The sequence below is a fragment of the Neltuma alba genome, unplaced genomic scaffold (assembly GCF_004799145.2).
Source record: "Neltuma alba isolate B1F8T4 unplaced genomic scaffold, ASM479914v2 tig00012536_pilon, whole genome shotgun sequence".
Lineage (NCBI taxonomy): Eukaryota > Viridiplantae > Streptophyta > Magnoliopsida > Fabales > Fabaceae > Neltuma > Neltuma alba.
The window spans coordinates 58364-79406 of NW_021637001.1; the positions used below are offsets into that span (position 1 = coordinate 58364).

Genomic DNA, 21043 nt, shown 5'->3' on the forward strand with positions numbered 1-21043 from the left:
AAAAAAAAAGGGGCACCATAAAATGAATAAGACAAAATCGTAAGAAAAATGACATGATTAACAAAGTTTGGGATTCATATATGAGAAGAAAAAAAAAGACACAAAACAACAAAGTTTGGGGGTTAGGTCAATAAGAAAGTCACAGATTCATTAAGATTATGAAATACTACCCTATTATAAATGTAATAGTTATATAACTAATATGTATAGATTAAAAAAAATAGTTAAATTATTTTTTAAAAATAAATATAATTTAAATATATCATAATTTAAATTATGACATAAATATCATAAGTGTGTGTCATTGTTTATAATCTATTTAAGATTCACTAACAGATTAATAATAAAATTTGCGATAAAATATTTTGTTGCAAAATTGGAATTGGTTGTCCTACTAATTAGTGGTGGAAAATTCTATTGGTAAATTTTGTGAAAAAAGCCTTTTTGAAGGGATCAACGACAAAAAATTTCATTAATGATTCTGTCATGGTTATAGAATTAGTGATGGAAGTTCTTTTTATGCAAATTTTATGTCATTAACTTCCAGTTTCTTTTGCAATGAATGCAGAAAGAAAGAGTGACAACTAACAAAAGAAAGACACAAAAGGAGAGTGACAACTCAATTGTATTAATTAATACTATCACATGACTGGTACAATCTCAATTCAAACGCTTTTCTATGATCCTTTTTTGTTGCTCCGACCAGATCTGTTTCTGCTGCTCTAAACTTAGTTTTTGCATTGATTTGTCAAGGGCATCCTCATTATTTGTCAATGATGAACTAGGCCATAATGATCCAAACGGATCATCTTCCTTTGGTGCTCCCAATAAAGGTTCATTAGAAACCTTGACACGAAATGTTGGTTCAACCCTTGTGTCCAGAAAATTTTGCTCCCAAGAAGTTGATTGAACCATATCTTCATTATTAGGATTCCTTGCAACAATGGTTGGTGTTGCTTCTGCCATTGAAAGATTATTATTTTGAATTCCAAATGTTGGACCTGGTGTTGTGCTGGTGTTCTGATGTGTATTATGGGTCTGAAAGCTTGGTATTGTGTTTGTTTGATATGAATTATGGGTCTCAAAAATCGGTTCTTTGCTCATCTGCCATGAATCATTGCTATAATAGGATGGCATTTTGCTCGTCAAATATGAATTACAAGCATGAGAAGCTGATTCTGAATTCGTTTGAGATGAACTATGACCATGAAAAATTGGTCTAGTACTTGTCTGAAATGAATTATTGTTACCTTGAAAAATTGGTTCTATGCTCACTTGGTTGGGAAATTCGGTATGAAGAGTTGGTTCTATGCTTGCCTGGTGAGAAGTATGTCTCTGGAAAGGTTGTTCATTGCATATCTGGTAAGAATTAAGGCCCACAGAGGTTGATGTTGTGCCCATCATGTAAGAATTATGGCCTTGAAAAGGTGACTCTAAGCTTGTTTGATATGAATTGTGGCCATAAAATGTTGGTGCAATGCTTAAATGATATGACTCGTGACTTGGAGAGGAGGATGCTGAATTGATCTTAAATGAATTTGAAGAACTCAGTGTGGGTGTTGTACTTGTCCAGTATGAATCATGGCCTTGAAAACTTGATGTTGAACCATTCTTGAACGAATTTTGAGAGTTGAAGGCTGGTACTATGCTCATTTGAGATGAATTATGGCCTTGAGAAGTTGATGTTGGACTAAGCTTAAATGAACTTTGAGAAGTAAAGGTTGGTCTTGTGCTAGGTTGATATGAATCATCATGGCCTTGAGAAGTAGTTGATGTTGAACCAAACTTGAATGAATTTTGAGAATTGAAAGTTGGTATTGTACTCGTCTGATATGAATGATGGCCATCAAAACCTGATGTTACACTATTATTGAACGAATTTTGAGAGCTGAATGTTGGTGCAGTGCTTGTTTGATAATATGAATCATGGCCTTGATAGGGTGATAGTGTTGAACTAAGCTTGAATGAACTTTGAGAAGAAAAGGTTGGTGCTGTTCTGGTTTGATATGAATCATCATGGCTTTGAGAAGTTGATGTTGAACCAAACTGGAATGAGTTTTGAGAATTGAAAGTTGGTCTTGTAATCATCTGATATGCATCATGATCACCTTGAAAAGATGATATTGAACTAATCTTAAAAAAATCTTGAGAATTAAAAGTTGGTGCCATACTTGTTTGATACAACTCATTACTTTGGGAAGCTAATGCTGAATTAGTCATGAATGAACCTTGAGAAGGAAAGATTGATGTTTTGCTTCCAGAAGTTGAATTTGGACTAATCTTGAATGAACCTTGAGAATGAAAGATTGAAGTAGAATTCATCCCATGATTATTTTCTTGAGAAGAAGGTACCAAAGCCATGCTATTCTCCGTAAGATCTTCCAAACTAGAGCTCGTTGGCATTGCACATGAAGTGTTTGAATTCAAGTCACCAAAAGTTGATGTCAAATCCACATCAAAACTAGAACTTTCACCAGTGAAGGTCGATACCATTACTGTTTGATTACCATCAGAGATATCAATTAAACTTGTCTGTGTTTGATCTATAGCATTGGTAAAAGGGGAAACGGTTGTATCATCAAATTCCAGAAAAGGATTGTACTGTTGATGAGGCACTGCTAAATCAGATTGATCAAACAAGGAAACAATGGCATTATTATAATCTGCTGGTGCTTTCTCTGTTGTACTGCTAGTTGCTGTCTCTGCCAAAACTAACTCCCAACAATCTTGTGAGGCATTGTTATTAGTGTTATCATTGTTACTACTAACAACGTTATTCTCACGTTTTTCTTTGTCTCCGTCATTCTGCACCTCATCGAGACTGACAAGGTCTAAACTTGACCCCATTGTTTGATCGTTAGTGTAAGAATGATTCGAACAAGACTCATAAGTACTAGATGAATCATCATTTTTCTCTGATTGCTTCTCATCTTCTTGATCATCACCATAATCTATCTCAAATCTCCTTGGCGTCAAAATCCCAGCATCAGTAGCAATCATTAAATCCTCCAAAGATGTACAATGAGATGATGCATTTTCAGACGCTGTCTCAAAGGAACTCTCTGGTGTCCCATATCTCTCATACCCTTCAAAATGAACACTTGAACTTTCCCTTAATGCAGAAACAAACAAGTGTTTTGAGAGTGGTGAGTACTGTGAAGAAGAAGAAGAAGATTGAGCACGATAATGATTGTGATTACTGAGATTAATGTCAGTGCTACTTGTTGCTTGGTCCCGTAAGAACTCTTGCAATGTCTCCAAGAGTTCTTCTGATATTTTCTGCACTTTCGGATACTCACTGCTCCTACCAACCCCAATGCTTAAACAGAATGAATAAAAATCACTTAACTCATCAAACTGCTTGCAAGATTTCACGCAGGCTTGAAATGCAGAGACACATGCCTTGTATGGTAATTTGAAGAAGCTATCTAGAATAACAGAAAGACCATCAGAGATATCCCTATAGAGATCAAAAGTCTCCTGAACGACGGCGTATAGAGAGATTTGAACTAAACGATTTGTTTTGGCTTCCCCAGTTGGTCTTGTCCCCATAGCTCTGTCCAACAAGCGTTGCCAAAAAGTAATCTTGTCAAGAAGCATTGATGGCTTCATATCTTTGATTATTCCCGCAGTATCGTTGAACATCTTGTGATTCTTGAAAGGGTTTTGATGATTCTTGAAGGTGATTCTTCGTTGAAGCTTCCCTGTTAGGAAGCAATCTAAGCGTTCATCAAGGTACAAAGCCATTAATCTGACAAAAGCAGTGAATTCCCATGGACTAGAACTTGAATCATCTCTAAATCCTGAAAGATTCAGGATTCTTGAGCCTCGTCTCATTGCATGCAAGATTTCTCTAGGAAAATATGGATCACCATCCTGGAAAATTCTGAGAATGATCATGAGAGATTTCAAGGCAACGACCCAATTTCTTGTTTTCCCAATACGTTTGCCAATAGATTGAGCACATGCAGCTGCGTAAACTTTGTTGGAGGATACGAGACTCACAATTTCATTAACATAACGTCCTTCAATGGGAATCTCATCATGTGTTGTGGCTTTGAGGATGACGACTTCAAGATTTGCTGCATTTGTTACCTTGGCGAGACTCAGGCTAGTTTGATCTTTTACTGCACCAATGGCCTTTCTAAGCTTGCTTGGCATGTTTCTGGTCTATAATTCAGATTTGATTTTGTAGTAATAACTTTGTTTTTGTCCTCAGATTTGACTTCTGGGCATGATGGATCGAATTTTCTGAGAGGGAAAATGATGGAAACTTTTTGTGATTTGGGTGAGAGAAAGGAATAATGGAAAGAGAGTAATTTGCAACATTGCTTATTTCAGCAGAGGCTAAATTTAGAGTGTGAATTTTAATGGTTGAGAGTGGAAATGGGAAAGTTTTTTTCAATTTATTATACGCGTTTTACTATTTTAAGGAAGGATGGAAAAATCTGGAGTCACCAGTTATTAAATTCGAACACACTAATAAAATCTTACAACCTAGAAAATCTAGGACTATAATGATATACGAGAGCTTATACCAAACATGCAAATCTAGTTACTACATAATCAAACAATTGATGGAAAAATTTTATGAACTTTTAAGAAGCAAGAGGAGTTTTTCCCCTTTATTTTCTCTCCCCTTTTGTTGTTTTTATCATGTATAGGAGTTTTTTTTTTTGGACATGATACGCAAAGAATTGCGAATTATAGGCGAAGGTTCTTTTTCTTGGGTGGGATTAAGCTAAAACAACTTATTTTCTGAATTTTTGAGGGATCTTGTAATTATCTCACTGACCAGCTATTTGTGCAACTCGCTTCTTCTTCTTCTTCTTTTTTTTTTTGGCGTGGTTAGATTGCTGCGTGAACATATTCTATTATGTTTATTATCTTTCTAGAAAAACAAAATTTTGGGACCAAAGTTAGTAATGGTGGGTTTGGTTGAGTTGGAAGTCACGGCAAAAAGAAGAAGAAGATATTTTTGTGGAAAGATGCTATGGTTGTTGATAAATTATATTTAAATTTGTACTCACTTTTTAAAATAATTTGATATTCAGAAAATACTTACAAAATCATCCCTTAAATATTTTAATTTTAAAATAGTTTTAATTGCTTAAGTTTTGTTTTCATTCCGATTATTTAACTCAATTTCTTTATTTAACATTATATGCGAAAATGCTTGCTTTTATTTGGGGAAAATTACACTCAGTCCCCTACAACATAATTAATAACAGCAAGTGCCTTAAAAGTTAAAACTGTAAATCCACGCCACGACTTTAGGATTCTTAATTGTAAATAATTGTTGATGCACATTTACCGAAATTTCTTAATTTAAAAAATAAATAAGTTCCCTTCCTCCAATATACAGTTGCGACCATCATCAGTTGATAAAATGTTCTCAAAATGGTTTTGTGGGGAATTGAGCTCTGGACCTCTTGGTTACTTAAATATTTTATAACCATTGAGTTATTTTTTATTAAAATTAACAATAGTGAATTCGTATTTGTTGTTTTTAATTGTTTTCGTTGATTTGAGATTGCTTTGCATATGGTTTAGGTTATTGGAACCTTGAAATAAGGGCTTAGATTCGAATTATCGTTGGTAATGATTGTGAGGGAGTTGGAATTGCAATTAATTTGAACTCCTATATGCTTCTTTTGTCTCATAGTTTATGTGATTATATGATTGTAATAGGAATTGTTGGGCTCCATGGATTGTTGTTGTTCTTCTTTTCAATGTAAACAAAGTGGTTACTTGAAAACTAAAACAATTTTCTCAACCAAAAACCAAAAAAAAAAGAACAAGAAAAAATCTTATGAAAAAAAGCGTGAAATTACTAAATTTTAAATAAAAAATTCAATAAAAATGTATTGTTATTTGTAAATTTAATGTTATTTGAAATATATATCAAAGTGTTGAAACCAAATTTGACTTGAGTTTTAGTAATTTCAAGCTTTTTTTTGGTGGGATTCTCCCAAAAAATTCTAAATTTAACGCCAGTTCTATATTTATCGGGGTAAAAAAACCCATTTTTTTCACTTGTAATATTAAACCGCGTGGAAAGTCTATTATTCATATTAGTTATTGTCGCAACCATGATAGAAGGTGAACAATTTTTTTTTGTTGGGTTTTTTAACTTTTCTCCACTCGTTATATTGGAATTAGTGTAGAAAACATTTTTTAACCGTTATATAAGAACGCCTTTCTGTACTAATATAAACTGAAAACGCTACTATTGTTCGTCAGAGGAACTGAAAATGGAAAAGAAAATTAACTAACAGGATGGAAAAGGGACCATAATATTTTTTTCGCCCAAAAAATTACCTTGCTTATGAATGGAAAATTTAAACCTCAAAAGTCAAACTTTTCTAAAGAGGAAAGAAAAAGACCCGTTGCATAAAAAGAATTGTACATGTATATATATTATACAAGACTGACAAGTAACAACAATGAATGTATGGAATTAAATAAACACTAAACAATAATCAAGGTTACATTATTACAATCATCCTTTAATTTATTTACTCTAGAAAATAATCCAAACACAATCATCAATCAAATATAAAAGATGATATTACCTCCGATTCTAATTATAAAATCTCGTTTGAATACTACAGACAGGATCTTATAATTAAAAAAAGAGTTAGTATATTATATTAAACTCCTGTGTGTGTGTGTAATCAATCTGCCTTTTCTCAGAAGCAAGCGTCCAAAACACAACAGCAACACAGTGCCGCACAACTGCATAAAATTGGTCAAACCAATGCTCAAATTAGTTCTAGCTTAAATAAAATTGGATGGAAAATCATTTTTAATTTGTAAATTTATTCAGTATCAGAATTTTCAATTGAAAAAACATGTATCAAAGGACTACTTCAATTCATACCAGGTCAAATCACCTTTCTTAATCTTTAAAATTTCAGAAAAAATTCACCTAAACATCTATCCTGTGTGGATAAATCCCATATACCTTTTAAATTATATTTTTGAGAATATGTAACCTCTCAAGATTTAAGTTATATATAAGCTCAAAAACTTTATTACTGCCAGTAGAAAAATTATTTACGTAAATGAAGGATTTTAAAAGAATTCATTGCAAAGTTTGAAAATGTGAGAAAATTATACATACATAACATTAAATTTAGGGAAATTATGTAAAATTTTCCCCAATTTAAAAATTAACTCATGTATGAGATATTACTAAGGTTTGGTAGCAGTTGAAAATCATTTTCAAATATTTTGAAAAAGTTGTAAGTGGTAGGTGCTATAATTGGGCCCACCATTTAATTTAAAGCATCAAGAAAAATGTGATACATATATATATATAGAGAGAGAGAGTATACCATCCTTTCCAGAAGCCATCGCCTCTGGACTTGGTGGTGACAGGAGCAGCATTAGGGTTTGGTGAAGGGTCAGTGGTGGGATAACCAACTGGTGGAGGAGGAGCTGTATATACACCAACTGGTGCAGTTGTTGATGGTGCATTAGGATATGCTGTTCATTTGAAAAACAAAAACAAACTAATGATTACATTAATCTTCTTGCAATTTTTTCTTAAAAAAGAAAGAAAATCTACCCATCATGATCTGAAAGAGAATAATTAAGATATGATTAAAAGGTTAACAATATTGTTGGTTCATACAGTTTAAGTTTTGGTCTGCCTTAGTTTCAAGGTGGTTTTTAATCCTATGGTTTCATAATCTGAATTAATGTTGTTAAATGTAGGGATTAAAACCAAAAATTGTTTAAAATATAGAGACTAATTAATTGTACTTTTAATATATTTTAATTTTGGTGGTGTTAACTCACACCAAATCTTTATAAAACTATAGGGGTCAAAAATCATGTTTTGAAACTATAAGAATAAAATTAAAATTGTGATCAAATTATAACAACTAATAATGGTATTAATTTTATATTAAACATAACACCTTAAGTATATATTTTTGTCCATTAAAAAATTCATTACATAAAAATTTAAATGAATCAATATCAATTATCAAAAAAATTAAGAATACAATTTTTTTTTGGGGAAAAAAAGGCCATCCATAAGTCATCATACAACTCGTGTGACGTGCCACATTCATAATCCAGTGATCTAAATTATGAGAGATTAAATGAGTAGGACCCACATGAAGAAAATTGAGGCCAATAATTATATTATCTTTCCTTCACCTTAACAACTCAGCCCGATCAAAGCAATCATAGTTTTATCATAAAGTCAGAAATTACTCCTTCATATTTTCTTTTCGATAATGTCCTTCATATTTTCTTACCACAGCAAATAATATGGAAAATTCTCATTCCTAATTCTACAAAAAGTCCTACAAATTAAAAACATGCATAACAATGTTGCCATCTCTATGTTATACTACATACAATCTCGTTTTTAGTTTACAAATAAGATCTTATAATTAAGACTGGATTTAGTATATACTTGCGGGTAAATCCATATCTTCTAGTAACTGATAAATTAATTAAATTAAATCCTAAAGTTAAAGGAGGTCAGAAGGCAAGCTAAAAACTTGACCAATCTTAATATTGCAATTAAAAACTTAATTACCTGTTGGAACACCGGAACTCATGGTTGAAGGAGTATATTTGTATATAAACCAAGCTCTTCTGCAACTAAAGAACTGAGTTGAAATGAACCAGGCGACCCAGAAATATATATATATATATATATATATATGGAGAGATCAACGAAACGTCGATGCTTACAAGAAAATAAACGAAGAAGAAGAAAAGAAAGATTCAATTTGAGGGAGGAGGAGGAAGAAGACAATGGTACATTTATAGAGAGATCATCGGAAGTTGCTTGGAAGGAATCACACGTCGCTAAGGAAAAAAGATGAGAACACGACGTCTGCATCCGCGTGAGCAATATAAAATAAATTATAATTAATTAATTGAATATTCTGAATGGACACGTGTATCTACGTTCCAGATGAATCTGATCTAATTAATTAATATCGATTTATGGTTGAAGACTAAAGTCTTATTGTTTTGTAAATTATTTTTTCAACATTTTTTGAAAAATTATCCTACATAAAGACAAGTTGCGATTTTCTATAACATACAAAATAAGTGCAATAAAAATAAAAATAAAAACAAAAACAATGTTGAGATTAAAAGTATTCTTTATATCTTTAAATAATAATTTACAGTAAAACAAGCAGTTAATTTTTAAATTTTCAGGATTTGTCAATCAATACGTATACATGTATATTGCGCAAAAATTGCAGTTTTAAATGTAATTAAGATGACTGTTATACTGGGTATATCTCGTCTATGAAAATAAATTTAAAAAAAAAACTAGAAATATATGAACAATACAAATGCACGAATCTTTATGTCCCAGATAAATCTGATCTTTTGGTTAAAGAAAAAAAGGATAAATCTGATCTTATATCAATAGTGAGGTCTTATTCTATTTATTGATTCCAAGCACTTTGTTTTTTTCCAAAAGATCTCTGAAAATTATGATAGTGTTTTGTTATTATTTTTTTTTTGGTGAGCATAATATTTTTTTTTATGTAAGAAACTCTTTGGCGGATCCACAAAAAAGATGGACTTACACTAAAACATACATGATAGAACAAGTTAGCCTTTTAGAATAATTAAAATACTAACTATTTTTAAAGCAATTTTTAATAATTTTAGATATTCAAAAGCAATTCTTTTAAAATCTCCACTCTACAAAGGAGATAGAGGGGATATATCTTCGGTCTACCTCCAGTATTATAACTAGGACCGTAGTATATTATAAAACATATACCACTTCTGGTTTTTAATATAAGATCTTATTTGATTTTTATTTTAATTCTAAATATAAAACTGCAATATACTTTTTCTTTAATATTTATGTATTTTTTTTAAGATAGTCATTTTAATAATGATAGTTCTAACTAATCCACTTGATTAGTAAAAATATTTTTTTAAAAAAACTTATTTATTACAAATAACCAACTTAACTTATTTTTTTAATCTACTTAAATTAATTAATTAGCTCATATTTAGTATGGGAGGTAGTATTAGTTTATCGATCTTTTATGCGTCTTCGAGACGTTGGATCATTGGATGTATTCTAAAACTAAAGTAAGCATAAATTAATGAGACGTGTTGGGAATTTTTTATGTTTTATTATTATTTTTTCAAAGGTGAAAGTGCCGTGTTGATTTATGACTCTTAAAGACTGGGCTGAGCTGGGCCGGCTTTTATCGGCTACCTAATCCACGTCTTCATTTGTGAGCCGCGTGGACCCTTATTCATTCTTTTGGACTTTTCGTGCTAAACCCAAAAAAAAAAAAAGTAATTGTCCCCAGGATTAAGCAACAAAATATTATTCTTATCATTTATTATAAGAAATAATAAACAATATTCCTGTTTGTTTTCTTAGAAACAGTCTATGTTGGTTGAATCTTGAATGTTTAGGTCGGCAGCGCAGCTAATTTTGTATTTTGTTGATTGTCTGGTGACGCTAATATATAGGAGAATTTTGATTCTATTTTTTCAAATATGTGCTAGTATGTAAGAAAATTAAGCAATATAAAAATATTTCATATGAAAATCAAATTGGCAATCAAATTTTGAAACTACAAAAATATTACTTTATGTTTTTATAAATATTTTTATATTTAGCTTATTTTTATGTGTTTTTAATAAATCATCATGTTTATAATATACTTTTAATGTGAGTTATGAATTTATATACATATGCTAGTATTAAATTTGTTTCTCTTTTTACTATTAAAATTTAAAGTATTTAAAGCATATACAGTAATCTTTTTGTTATTTCGTTTATAAAAAATATTGGTTAAAGTAACATTCAACAATTTGATGTTATTTTTCTGATATATCCAGAAACCCCTGGTGTTATTTCTCAGTTACATTTAATATCCTTATCCTATTTAAGATTTTTAGTTTATTAAGGTACTAGAACTAGATGCACTGTAAAATTAAGGTGTTAGAAGTATTAAAAAATTTAAGTGTTGGATATATGAAAAATAACATGAGTGCAGCATGCTGCTTTATCCAGAAACTTTTTTTTATTTTAATTTTTAACATTTTAAGTTTGCATGGTTTAAAAATTAAAATAGTATAATTGAAAAAAAAAATTCTATTATGACTCAACTTACGCGGATCTCATGCGATGTAAAACTTATCAACGGGTTGATTGATACATTATGTATCACTGTAATATGAACACACATATGCATATGATTTCTTATCTTCAGAACAGTTTTTTATTTTGAAAGAAATAAAAAAAATTGCTTGAAAATACGTCTATTAAAAATAATTGAGTAAATATAAAAAATTATGTTTTCATCTTTACCACTTCATATATTTTTTCTGTAAAATTGTTCTGAAAACATAAAAATAAAGAATAGAATCAAAATTTTATAAACATTTTACTTTTATTCTCATCGCAACCCTTTCTTTACAATTAAGCATGAACATTTTTCTTCTGTTAAGGAAACACCATGCACAAGGTGAAGAGCCATTCTTTAAGCAATTCGTCTACTTTCCACTTCACTTTTCTCCTCTCTTCCTTAAGTTTTGGATCTTTTAATTAAATTTTAGTGAAGTCAGTTTTTTCATTCATTTTTTTTTTAAAATTAAACATCTATCAATAATGCTTTCATCAAATATTAAATATGAATCATTAAAATTTTATCAAACAGTACGGATTTAGCACGGGAGAGGAGGCCTCCATCAGAGAACCAAGATTTAAAAACAAGCAAAGGAAAATTCAGGTTTTTTAGTTTTAGCTCCTTCTACAAGTAAGTAGTCATGTAATTTTTTTCGGATTTTTGTAGCTCAAATAATACTAAATACTACCTCTTTTAAATTTTTTTTTTAACACGAAGATGTGAGTTTTAACACTTTGTAGAGGGCATAATGAGTGCATGAATTATGATAAAAGAAGTCATAAATAATTTTGTTTTGCATATTTGGGTCATAAACCTCCTTTCAGCCACACAAAAAAAGAAAAGAAAATCTTCGAATATCCAAACATTGGTGTTATTATTTGCAACTAATTTATCTTGCATTTTTGCATTTTATTTTTGTTAAATATTTCTTTTTTTTTTAAAAATAACGTAGAGCAATGGGAAGATAGGATATTATGAGGTTCTCATAGCCCGATTATGTGGTATTCTTGCTTGAGTGAAACTCTCTTGGAATTACAGATACAAGTGTGACTGGTTTAAAATTGACCACAAGGGTCATGAAAATTTAGGTCTAGTATGGCTTTTCCAAAAGAATTATTTAACTCCAATGTCAATTTAAACATAAATTTTAGGCTTAAATTAATTTTTAAGCTTTTTAATTGGCTTTTGGTTCATATTCCAAAAAATTAAATTGGCTTTTAAATAGGAGGTAGCTCAAAGACTCATCATTAATTATACTATCTATGTTCTCATGATCTCATGAATTATGATATGGTGATACATAAGCCTGCAAAAGCAATCAAAGTTTTACTTCTATTGACATAGTTTTAGAGGCTCGGAGTGCAGCAAAATATTGAGATGTTCATCCCTTAATGTATCCAACGTCCTGTACTTATATTAAAGATTAGAAGTTTATCATTCACTTGGCTTTGCCTTCTCTTGTTTGAAATATATATATATATATATATATTTATATATAATATGTGTTCACATCCTATGCATCTAGCATTGTCTAATAGATTCATTCACATTATGACGTAAAAGGCAAAAGCCCTTTCTCTTTTCTTTTTTTTTGCTATGTACAAATATCCTTTTATTATAGGTAATTTTATTTAGGGCATTGTTGAACATTTAATATTGGCACTTGTTCTAGTAGAGATTCAAACTTTGATTTGTGATATTGTGGGGAACTAATCTATTTAAGCAAGACCTAACCTTTGTACGGCAAAAAGCTTCTTTTTTTTCACAAGATACAAATATCCTCTTATTAGAAGCAATTCTGTTTGAGGTACTGTTGTATACTAAATATGAGCAGCTCTCTCAGAGGAAATGTGAATCATGACTCATTATGTTTTAAAAAACTAATCCCTTTTACTAAATCCAACCTTATTAATCCAAACAGCCAGTTAGTTAACTTCTAATGTTTACATGATAGAGACAGAACCAGAGGTGAATTGTTTTGGTTTGGGCCTAATTCAAGGGATGTTTGGATTTTCATTTGGACTTGTAAAAGCAAATGGGCAAGTGTGAAACTAAGGTACGGGGCTTATTTGGATTCATTTAGTTGCTTGGATGGGCCTTTAGCCCAACCAACTTTTGGGGCAAAATGGCAGCGCGTTCCAACACTAGGAAAAGTAGCTTATGTGCGTTTAATAAGGCAATTTATCGTTAAGGAGAGTATTTAATGCTCATTCAACACTACCAAATTTGCCCTCACATTTTCCACTTACTCTTCTCCCTCTTCTCACTCAAACAGATCTCCCTTTTCTCTTCTTCCGTCTGCGTAGCCGTCGGTTCTCTCTTTCTGTTCTTCTGTCAAAGTGGTTACCAATTCGGCCTTTCTCTTCTTTTGTCAATGTGGCCACTGGTGTCCAACCCAAATTGATGTAGTATACTCCCTTTCTCTTCTTTTGTCCGTGTGGCCACTGGTCTTCTCCACTCTTCAACCACATTCAACCCTCTTCTCCTTTTTTCTCATTGATCTGATACATGCATGGGGCAAGTGGCTGATCTGGCTAAGTGGATCTAGTCTATCATGCTCTGCTCCATTCCATAGTGATATAACCACTAAGCTTAACACTAATATGCCAAGTATTGAGGAAATTGCTAATAACACTCATCTTTGTGTCCTTTGTAGTAATCTTTTGGCAAACAAGACTTTCAAGGATATATATGCTAGCTTGAGAGGAAATCAGGAGGTATTTGTAGCTTGGTTGAAGTACAATGCTAACAACCTGCCACCATATGTGAAACCCAAGAATCCTTGAGTTGTGTCAAGGGACCTATTATGACTTATGTTTTCCTAGTTTAATGTGTTTAGTGACTATGTGTTATGACTATGTGTGTTTAATGACTATGTTAGAGTTAATGACTATTTGTATATTATCTTTTTTTTGCGTGAAAATAATACTTATTTCTCATTTCAAATACTCACACTTAGTATTTAACCACTTATAGGTTATATAATCCATGTCTGATTCAATAGAGGGTTTGGACAAAAGTTGGGATAATGCAAGATTTAATAATAAAGATGAACCGTCTCAATTACTTCCTACTTTACATGAACACCCAACACAATTATTAGAGTTAAGTGTATTAATGGGTCAGTATGTGACACCTTTTGTGTGTAAACAGCTATGTAGAACTAGTGAACAAACAGGTCACTTATAGGTACAAAAACTTTTGCACAAACATGAAGGACGGTCTAAGGATATGTTTCAAATGGAAACAGAGACATTCCATTGGTTATGCTCTAAATTGGTTGAACATGGGTTACAAAATTCTAAGTACATAGATGTTTATGAATCTGTTGCCATGTTCTTGAATAGAATTGCACATGACCAGTGTAATAAGATGATACAAGAAAGGTTTTAGTATTCAGGAGAAAATGTCAGTTGACAATTTCATAGAGTGTTGGATGGTTGCCTCAGTATATCTCGGGAGAATATCAAGCCACGCAATCCTACATTTTCTTATTGTCACCCAAAAATAGCAAAGGATTCATGATACTTCCCATTTTTTCAAGATGTAATAGAAGCAATTGATAGCATCTAGGCCACATAAACTGGAAGGTTAGTTATGCTATGCAAGAAAAATATATTGGGAGAAAGGGATTTTTCCAGTCAAAATGTCATTGCTGTATAGGGATATGTGCTTCACTTTCATGTTGGCGGGGTGGGAAAGTAGTGCACATGATACTCATGTGTTTCATTTTACTATCTTAATTCCATCCATGAATTTCCCCCATCCACCTCAAGACATATTTCTTTAAATTTCAAATAAATTATTTTTAAATCACTTTTCAATTGCATTATTTTCACATCAACATAATAATTTCATGATTTCTTAGGCAAATATTATTTGCTCAAAGTCAGACACTGGTTCTAATTAATCAAATTGATAGCCAACACTAATTAATTTATTTTTTTCATTATTTTTAATTAACAATTTGTTGTAGGCTTTCTGAAAAATGAGTATGATAGTAAAGTTCTACCATACATAGAAAAAAAAAATTTCATATGTTTGCTTATTGATTTCGTACTATTATTTCATTTAAATAAGTTGAATCCTCTTACTGAATAAAATTAAAAAATTTAAAATAAAAAGTGACATAATAAATTCATTATATCAATAAATATTTGTCATAATAAAAGTAGTTATAATAATTTGAGTAAGAAAATTCAAGTTCAAAGCTACATGGTTTTTTTATTCTTATTAATTATCAATAAGTTATATATTATTTATTATTGTATCACTTTTTTTAATTTTTAATTCAACTATATGATTTTGATTGGCTCATTATTATTCAGGAAGCCCAAGAAAAGAGTTTTATTTTTCGAAAATGATGGATGAATAAATTACTTAGTGTTACTTATTAATTGAATTTGATTTGATTAGTTAGAGTTGTTTTGTAACTTAATAATTCCAATTAGTTTGAAATAATTTGAATAAAGTTTAATTATTTTGTTAAAAAAAGAAAATTATAGGATGTGGTGAGAGTTAATATATGAAATTCTGTTAAGGGCAAATTCGTAATTTTAAATCTATATTTTAGTATTTGGTCTTTCCAACTAAATAAAATTTTTAAGGTCTTTCCCCATAAATATTTTTGCCACCAGGTCCCTCTCCCCAATTTTCCCTTAATTAAATATGAAAAGACCTTAGCTGATCCCAAATCATTGACAAGGCGCAAAATGGTTGATAAATAACGAATAAATTAGAATATTCTTCTGCCCAAATCGAGTCCTCCTTATTTGTTCAATTAGGAAGTAAAAGATAAGCATGAAAAAGTATGACTGGTCCACTAACTGAAATCCATGCATATTCTAGGTTCTCAAGGAAGCTTGCACCATCTTGCCTCAACCAGATATGATTTACAGAGATCAGCCCACTGAAAAAAAATTGGACACAATGATTAATATATAAAATAGAAAACATCATGATTAATTAATTTATATTATATAAGATAAGAAAAGATGAAACCGATGAAATAAACCGAAGCATACCACTTTCTTAATGTGTGGAATGATGTTGCGTCCATTTTCTTTGGGGAAATCAAAAGCCACTTCATTGACAAAGTTATTAAGTGCAAGGAAACTAATTTTCATGCAGTCTGGAAGTTCATCCATGGCATTTATATCCCATCTATGTCATCAAAGAGGTATAAAATGGCAACAAATGTTGGGATATATGCATCCATATATGGATACACTTGCATGTATGTATCATAAAAACACAAGACTTACCTGTTGACCACTTCTGTGAAAAGTATTAGTTCTTCCAAACTACCGTGAACATCATATATATCATCAATTATAGTTATCATTCCATGAACCTTTGAAACCACTCTTCTAAAATATCCAAATTGTGGTTGAAAAGCCATACCCACTGTCTCAATGAAGTTCTCAACCATTCTATCCCTTACAAAATTCGGCTTTTGTCCAAATCCAGTTCTTTTCCACCATCGTCAAATAGAATAGCATCAAGTTAAAAAGATCGGCTTATTATTAGTAGCATGCATATTTTCTTCTTATTAGTAAACTTTTGTAGTTCCACCGATGTTCACAACTGAAAATTACCATTGAAAATTACCATTGTCATCAAGGAATGCATCAAATGTCTCTGAAAATAACCGTGTAATACATATTTGAATAGTTGTTAGCATTGGTTAATACAGTTATATTCTCAGTAATGATGTGATTTTTGTGAAATTTATGATTTTTGAATAAAATATTTACCCGATATCACATCATAGTAGCCTTGTTGTCTTAAAGAGTCTAAATTGAAGAGCAACGACATATAAATTGTTACTTATCCTTAATGTTTTATTATTGTAAATCTTTTGCATTACGTTCCTTATCTGTTGGCTAAAATGATAAGCCACTCCCAGTCTTTGGATGTCATCAATGAGTTCTAGTTGTTCGATAAGATCTGTCATTGTCAAGAGCATCAATCGTACTTCTTCCTTCAACTGATCTCTTTCTTCTAGGCATGATTCTTCCCATAACAATTTAAAATTTGGCCATCATAGTCTTTGGAAAATGGACTATGCATAGATAAACAGGTATATTATCAATACATGAAATAAGATTTCAACAAACCAAGTAAATGAATTAGCGTGAAACAAGCCATACCACAAAATCACTTCTTATTGATTGGATATAATCATAATCCCAAATTGAAGGTTGAAAGGGATATGAAGATCCACGAGAAGCATTGTTTTGATTAGAATCACTGAAGGTTGAAGCCTTGCATTGGATTGTCCGACGAGGAAAACCAGAGTTCTTGATTGCTGAAAGCGAAGGTATTGGTTTTGACTGAGGGACTTTGGTTTTGAAGATATTACTATTTGAAAGAAGGGAAAGTGGTAGAGAGCGATTGGAGTGAAATGAAAAAGCTTGTGCTTATTAGTTCTACTTTCTTTTGCAATGGAACCTCGGTTCTCTTTTTATATTCGGTATGGATCTTTTAAAACCATTATTGGTCTTTTTAATTAAAAAAAATTAATAACAAGACAAATTAATTTATTTGAATTTCATCCATGGATATCGCGAAAACCAAACAAAGATTTGTAACCAGGGGTGGATCTTGAATTTCCCCCCTTTTCATGTTTTAGCAAGGGTTGCCGTATCTTAGTAAGAGAAACATATGCTTAAGTCCAAACCTTTAATTTTGTTAATAATACTCTGAAAAGATATTTATTTTCTAACTTACCCATCATCATACTAAATTTCTATTTATTTGGATAAATTTCTTTTTGGCTAAAATTGTTTTGAAGAATTTAACACTTTTCTTTTTCTTTTCCTTAACTTTAATTTTTCTTGTTTCAAATAGTTATTTGATTAATGTTTTTACTTAGTGAGACAAACGCTCAATTAATTTTGTTAAGACAGGCATAAAAACCTGATTGAAAATTTGATTAATTCTTTTGTTAAATGTATACTTGACTCTGTGTTTATAAAATGTTTGTAGCAAAAATATGTTTACAATTTTAAATTCTAAATTTAAGTGATTCATAGAATCTCTAAAAGTCATATCATTTGTACTGCATGATAAAACAATATATGTTTGAAATATTTTTTAGTTATTGAAAAGAAACTTTTATTTAGTGAATGTGATGAAAAACACATAATTATATAATATAATCAAAATGAATAAATTTTATTAATTTTTAAAATATATGCATTCAAATTATTTTTTGCTTGTGTATTGTTTGTCTGTATCAAAAAAGAAAAGTATTGTCTGGGAAATATACATATTTAAAAACTCTTATATGAAAGAGGGGTATTTTGGTCCAAAAAGAGTTTGAGAGTAAACTTAATGGCCAATTAACATTTAGATGAATAGAAATAAAATCACAAACATATAAAAAGTATGAATAACATATACATTTTAACTTTTTAGATTAAACGTATCTTTTAATTTTAAGAGAAGTTTGTATACATTTTCAAAATAAAGAATATATATGTGTGTGTCTGTGTGTGTATGACAATCTTTTTTTTTTTTTGGGTGTAATATGCATGACAATCTTAAATGTCAATTAAATGCAGAATTTTCTGGTTAGGTTTTTAACTCTTTAATTTCTTATTATGTAGTGAAAAGAAATATCACCTTTGAACATTTTATTTTGTGCATGAAATTTCTGGGAAAAAAGTACATTGAAAACCCAAATAAAGGATGATAAACAACGAATCAAGAGAATGACATTCAAGGACTAAACTTTCAGAAAATAACAGTGAAGATTACAGCCAGTAAAACGCAGAGTTTCGGGTTTGAGAGGAGAAGAATCAGCTGTCAAAACGCATATAATTGGGATCGGAACAGCAGCAATAAAACGCACAGTTTGAAGCTTAAAATTGAAGGGAAATTGGCGCCACTGTTCCCAGAAATCTCCAGACGATTTCTTCTTTTTCTTCACGGGTTCCACCGGGAAAAGGGGAAACCAGATCATGTTGATGGTTTACGGAAGACCCATTGTGATTTAATTTCTTGTTTCCGCTGCCAATTTCTACTTCTTTTTTCTCTTTTGGGGGCTTTAAGTACTACTTCAGTCTTTTAAATATGAGGTCTCAATCTAATTTGTTTCCAATACTCATCTATTTCGCTCAAAATAATCCTTATACGGTGATTGTACATGTTAAGAAGTTTTCATGAAATGGTAATTTTAATGTATATAATTGATAGTAATATTTTAGAAAATATAACGCTCATTTATTATAAATAACTAACTTCAATTTATTTCGGGTTTATTTGGAATAGCTTATAAGTAGCTTTTTAATTGTAATTTACGGAATACGAGGTAAGTATATGAAAAAAGTTTTGTTTCAGTTTACGTGAAACATATTTATAAGTGATTTTTAAAGCTATGCCAAACTGGCTCATCTTTAATTTTTATGAATTAGTTACCTAATTCTTGAAAACAGCAAACCCACTTGGCATCTATCACTCACTCATCTTTCATCATTTCCATCTTGTTCTTTCCGCTACTTTCTCCCATATTCTCCATCAATTTTACATGTCTTTCCCTCTCTTCCATGGCTGATCTACTCAAGAAGTTTGGTGATGAAGCTTTTTGGAATTGATTTGTGGCTGATTCCATCTTTCTCTAGGCATTGGGTATAGAAGTTCCAAATCACACGTAACACGGGTTCAATTATTAGTTCCATGGATATGGTTGTGGCTTGTGATACTTTTTGCCCTCCAGTTAATTGCGTGCTTAGAACTTTTGTCCACACACTTCTTTCCGTAATTGCATGAGGGTTTAGTATCCATTATCACTTCTTTCCCTTTATCGAAGATCGTGGACTGTTCATATACGTAAAAAAGAATGCTGGGTTTGAAATTGTATGTTTAATACTTATTATCAATCATTTTTTAATAAGAAATTAGAACATGAATGAGAGAAATATAATTAAAAAGCTCAAAAACATACAAAGAAAATAATTGATCCCACCACACCATCAGAAGGGATGAGGGACATATTTTATAGTAAAGTCGATCAAGATGGGATTTGTTTCCATCACCTCTTACATTTCAAAAAAATTATATAACCATTGAGCTATTAATACTTAACAAAATTGTGCAAAGTAATATAAGTTAACTATTAAGCTTTGCCCATAGGTAATTTGCAATTTTTGTAATAAATGTACCTTGATTTTTCTAAACTACTCTATTTTAATCCTGTGCATTTAAATCACACCTTGATTGGGATCTTGCTTAATATTTCTAACAAAAGGGATAATTTGGTAAAAAATTATAAATTTAAAAGACAAAATAAATTAAAGTCTTACATTTAAGACCAAAATAAGCTAATTTTCTAGATTCTATATTTAGAATCGGAGTTAGTATCTCTTACAAAAGTCAGCTTTTCTCCAAGGCTATTTATTTTCTACCATCTTCACATTGAAAACACTGAATTGGTATTAGTGCATGCTAATGTTCTCTGCTGGTTTTCTGTGAAGTACTTGGCATAGTAAAGTTCTTTTAGCGCTTATTATTGTTGGCGAAATCTATGATGATCTTGCTGAACTTGGCCCGCTGCCAAAGTTGATGAACCTCCATGAATATTAAATATAGGATTGTGGTCCACTCAAAAAAAAAAAAAAGGATTGTGGACTCTCAAGTTCCTTAACACAATTTCTTTTAAAAACTGGGATGATGTTGTTGCAAGTGCAGAAAAATGGAGAAGAGGAATACCTGAGACTGCGTTTGAACAATGGAAGAGGAAAATTGATGGATACAATAATGAAAGAAAAGAGAAAAGAAAACCATTTTGTAGGTACTTTCCTTCAATTTCCAATTTGGTATATGGTTGTTTTTTCTCTTAAATAAATACTTTATTTTTGTTCTATTTGTATTGTATGCTCTTGCAGAGA

General features: G+C 30.9%; 2 protein-coding genes across 2 annotated transcripts; both read right to left on the bottom strand.

Moving 5' to 3' along the window:
• Window positions 1-660: 660 nt before the first annotated feature.
• On the bottom strand, window positions 661-4161 carry LOC114728489 (putative GPI-anchored protein pfl2). Its single transcript, XM_028915407.1, has one exon. The coding sequence runs from the start codon at window positions 4159-4161 to the stop codon at window positions 661-663; it is 3501 nt and encodes a 1166-aa protein (XP_028771240.1).
• An 11841-nt stretch (window positions 4162-16002) lies between these two features.
• On the bottom strand, window positions 16003-16581 carry LOC114728490 (terpene synthase 10-like). Its single transcript, XM_028915408.1, has 3 exons — window positions 16415-16581; window positions 16175-16313; window positions 16003-16059 (listed from the first exon to the last, which is right to left on the bottom strand). The coding sequence occupies exons 1-3, from the start codon at window positions 16579-16581 to the stop codon at window positions 16003-16005; spliced, it is 363 nt and encodes a 120-aa protein (XP_028771241.1).
• Window positions 16582-21043: the final 4462 nt, after the last annotated feature.

Coding starts and splice junctions, on each gene's coding strand:
- LOC114728489 (XM_028915407.1), bottom strand. CDS start 4,161: ATGCCAAGCAAGCTTAGAAAGGCCATTGGTGCAGTAAAAGATCAAACT.
- LOC114728490 (XM_028915408.1), bottom strand. CDS start 16,581: ATGGTTGAGAACTTCATTGAGACAGTGGGTATGGCTTTTCAACCACAA. Junction 16,314..16,414: donor TTCACAGAAGTGGTCAACAG/GTAAGTCTTGTG, acceptor TTGATGACATAG/ATGGGATATAAATGCCATGG. Junction 16,060..16,174: donor TTCCACACATTAAGAAAGTG/GTATGCTTCGGT, acceptor ATTTTTTTTCAG/TGGGCTGATCTCTGTAAATC.